Genomic DNA, 4311 nt, shown 5'->3' with positions numbered 1-4311 from the left:
CATACTCAACAAGCCCAAAGAAGGAGAACCCATGTACCTCTACTTGGCAATAACCGCACAAGCCGTGGCGGCAGTCCTCGTCCAGGAAGAAGAAAGGACTCAGCGCTTGGTATACTTCATTAGCAAAGTGCTCCAAGGAGCGGAGCTGAAATACACCAAGCTGGAAAAATTGGCATATGCCTTGCTAACCTTGCAAGAAGGCTCAAACAATATTTTCAAGGGCATAGAATCATCCTAAGAACCGACCAAGCGATTCGCCAGGTCCTCCAGAAACCCGACCTCGCGGGAAGAATGATGGCATGGGCAGTAGAGTTATCCCAGTATGACTTGCAGTACGAGCCTAGGCAGGCGATCAAGGCCCAAGCAATAGTGGACTTTCTGGTAGAAGTCATAGGAGAAGCACCCGACATACCGAACACACAGTGGAAACTCCACGTAGACGGAGCTTCCAACCAAGCGTTCGAAGGGGCCGAGATCATCCTGGAAAATTTGACAGGAATAGCTTACGAGCAGTCAATCAAATTCAACTTCCCAGTCTCCAACAACCAGGTAGAATATGAAGCGTTGATAGGATGGCTAATTCTAGCAAAAGAAGTCAGAGCATCAAGGATTGAGGTAAATAGTGATTCCTACATAGTTACATCCCAGATCAACGGTAGTTACCAGGCGAGGGATGCGCTGCTACAGAAATACCTAGAGAAGGTAAAAGAACTTTGCAAAAACTTCGATGAAGTCACAATCCAGCATGTTCCCAGAGAGAGAAACGCCCGAGCAGACCTCCTTTCTAAGTTAGCAAGCACTAAGCCCGGAACAGGAAACAGGTCGCTAATCCAAGGGCTGGCAACCGAGCCAGCAATCATTCTATGCGCAACCCAAGCGTGTGGCTCCCCCTCCTGGATGGACCCCATCCTCCGATACATAGAGAAAGGCGAAACACCACCAGATGAAAAAGAAGCGCAAGCCGTTAGAAGTGAGGCTCCCAAATACGTGATTATACAAGGGCAGTTGTACAAGCGGGGACTCCATCAACCTTTGCTCAAATGCCTTCGACCCGACCAAACGGACTACGATTTGAGCAAAGTCCATGAGGGATGTTGCGGTCACCACATCGGAGGAATGTCGTTGGTAAGAAAGATCATCCGAGCAGGATATTTTTGGCCCACCTTGATGTCGGATGCTCAGGAGTTCGTTAGGAAGTGCAAGAAATGCCAAGAAAATGCCAACTTCCATAAATCCCCACCCGAGGAACTCAGCTTGATGATGGCACCCTGATCTTTCACCCAATGGGGAGTCGACCTCTTGGAGAAATTCCCACAAGGGCCGGGACAACTAAAATACTTAATAGTAGTCGTAGACTACTACACCAAGTGGGTGGAGGCGGAGTCACTAGCCAGCATATCCGCAGCAAACTGTCAAAAAATTTTCTGGAGGCAAGTCATCACTAGGTTCAGGATCCCAGAGTCCGTCATATCAGATAACGGAACATAGTTCACCAACAAAATTTCAAAGAGTTCCTCTCGGGACTAGGAATCAAGAAAAAATTCTCCTCCATCGAGCACCCTCAAAGCAACAGACAAGTGGAAGCAGCCAACAAAGTCATCTTGAAAGGGCTAAAGAAACGACTTGAAGGGAAGAAAGGCTCATGGGCAGACGAGCTAGCCTCAATCTTATGGTCTTACAGAACCTCCCCACAATCATCTACTGGCGAGACCCCATTTCGACTCACATACAGGGTCGACGCAGTCATCCCAGTCGAAATAGGGGAGCCGAGCCCAAGACTACTCCTCAGAGAAGGAAGCGAGGCAGTTGAGAAGGACCTAGTTGACGAAACAAGGCAAATGGCACATCTGACAGAGACAGCAATTAAACAAAGGATAGCCCTAAGATACAACGGTAAAGTGATAAAAAGAAACCTCGGGGAAGGCGACCTGGTCTTGCGACGTATCAACATAGGACCACCAACCCTAGGAGAAGGCAAGTTGGCTACGAATTGGAAAGGACCCTACAGGGTAAAAGATGTCCTCGGCAAAGGCGTGTACAAGCTGGAAAAACTATATGGAAAAGAGGTTCCGAGAACATGGAACATGGCAAACTTAAGAAGGTTCTACTCATAAGGGAAGTGATAGAATGGCCCGACAACACGGCCATAGCCGCCTTAGTCCCTTTAATTTTACTCCTTCATTTATGTATATATACATTACCCTTTTGTTTTAAAGTTTCGCGTATGCATATATATAATGAACTTTGTTCTTTGCAAGATTTTCAAAGCAACATAATGGCGTTAATAACGAACGGTTGACCTAACGGAAGCTCGGGACTGATCACCCCGAGAACCAAAGGGACCTAAGTTTAAAACAAGCGACAAAGGGGGGTAAAATACCATAAAAATGGTAAAACAAAAAGCCACGACGGCCCGGATAAACGTAAGCGATAAAACAAAAGCAAAGCCACGGCGGCCCGAAACAAGCAAATAAAACAAAAATCCACGACGGCTCGGGTAAATGAAAGCAATAAAACAAAAGCAAATAAACATTAAACAAATTCATGAAAAGGAAAAGTGTTCATTACAAACAAAGGCACCTAAACAGGCCTAGAAACAAAAGGTACCAACCACAGAGCAAAAGGCAAAAGAAACAGGAAAGGACCACCCCCTCAGAAGTTCAAGATATCGACGATCTTCCCATTCTAGACAGTCTTGAGAGCTCCAACTTGGGAAAGATCGAGATCGGGAGCCAGCACAACTACCTGAAGCTTGATCCCTTCTTCGATCAAATTCACGCCCTCCCGAACCCCCTGTGCAGGTTCCCTGTTTTTCTTTTTCAAAGCAACCATATCCTTACGAGCAGCCTCTGCCGAGCTTTCCGCCAACTTAAGTTTTTCCTCCAGCTCCTCAACCTTCTTCTTAGCTGCGGCAGCCTCACCACGAGAGGTGTTTAAGTCCGTCATCAAAGCAACATCCTGCTCCACCAACCTATTCGCTTCCTCGGCATACTCGTTGGACTTCTCCTCCAGCTCGGATAGCTTTGTCTTCAAAGACTCCTCCCGAGACCTTGAATCCGTCAAGTCCTTTTGGGAGTTCCGAAGCTTCACCTCCATGTTATGATAATTTCCCAAAATAGGCTCCACCTTCTTCGCAATAGTCGCCGCTCGAAGAAGGCTGCGATAGATCCACCTCGCCTGCCCGGAAAGATCAACATCACGGAAAAACTCATCGCTGCTGGGGAGCAATTGGGACTCAATAAAACCCCCAGCATCAAAGTTTTTTTCCACGACCGAGAGCGTCTTCCCAGAGTCACATTTTCTTTTCTTAGGGTTGCTGACGACCTTCACGTCATCACCAACCCCAAATCATCATCAAGAACCACCTCCGCCTCCACGCTTGGGTTCCCCGAGGGATTCCCAACGGGGGCCTCAGCCTTATATGGCTGACCTTGATCAACCCCGTCGGCCGGACCACTGCCCTCCTCGATAACCTCGTGGTCCTGGCTTGCTGAAGGAGTCGCCGATGAGTCCTCACCACCCTTATCACTTCCTTGGATGAGGCTCATAAAATCAGCCAGAGTTTTCTTCCCGCCAGCCATAGAAACTGAAAACAACAAAGGAAAAGGTATGAGCAATGGAATAAGTGAAGGCACAAGAAATAAAAAGTAAAGAACTCACCAACATAAGACCGACCGGCCTCCAGATCCCCCATAACCATACGAGGGTTAAGATTTTTCTCCCCAAAAATTGCCAACAAGATGTCAGCAATATTACAATCCTCCGGACTCAACCAATCATAAGAAATTTTTATCAGATAATCGGATCCCGCTCCGAAACTCCTGTAGGTCGGGATCCGTCTATCCCCCTCGACAGTTAACCAGAAGGGCTGATGACCTTCAATGGGCCTAACCTTGAAAAAAGTTGACTTAAAGCCATGACAAGAATCCTTAAAAAGGCCAAAAATTTTACGATCTTGTTGGGCCCTAAAAGACATATACCCCTTTTTTTCCTTCTGATGAAAAGGGTTTGTGAGAAGAAAGAGGTAGAGGAAGACATTTACAGAAGTCGGCAGCTCCAGATATTCGCAAACCATCTCGAAACATCGAACGGCAGCCCAGCTGTTTGGATGCAATTGCGATGGAGCAACATCACAGCGGTTAAGCAAACCCATGACGAATGGAGAGAAATGTAACCGCCGAGGAAGAGCGCCAAAAGACAGGGACATACCTGTCTTTTCATGAACTTTGAAATGATAGAGCATTTAATGCCCCACACGGAAGCCAAGGAGGCAGCATCAGAGACGAGGCAACTACGCGTGCAAAACACGAA

The 4311-nt window shown here is 47.2% G+C and overlaps 1 protein-coding gene across 1 annotated transcript; it reads left to right on the top strand.

The window, feature by feature from the left end:
- Positions 1-294: 294 nt before the first annotated feature.
- LOC140179888 (uncharacterized) lies at positions 295-2114 on the top strand. The gene is made up of 2 exons (XM_072219764.1): positions 295-1125; positions 1512-2114. Exons 1-2 carry the CDS (start codon positions 295-297, stop codon positions 2112-2114), a joined length of 1434 nt encoding a protein of 477 aa, XP_072075865.1.
- Positions 2115-4311: the final 2197 nt, after the last annotated feature.

The sequence above is a fragment of the Arachis hypogaea genome, chromosome 1 (assembly GCF_003086295.3).
Source record: "Arachis hypogaea cultivar Tifrunner chromosome 1, arahy.Tifrunner.gnm2.J5K5, whole genome shotgun sequence".
Classification (NCBI taxonomy): Eukaryota; Viridiplantae; Streptophyta; class Magnoliopsida; order Fabales; family Fabaceae; genus Arachis; species Arachis hypogaea.
This window is presented reverse-complemented; position numbering and strand designations above follow the sequence as displayed.

Excerpts from the sequence above, each read along its gene's own strand:
- LOC140179888 (XM_072219764.1), top strand. The coding sequence starts at position 295 with ATGGCATGGGCAGTAGAGTTATCCCAGTATGACTTGCAGTACGAGCCT. Across the intron at positions 1,126-1,511 it reads ACATCGGAGGAATGTCGTTG|TTCCTCTCGGGACTAGGAAT; the intron begins GTAAGAAAGATC and ends AATTTCAAAGAG.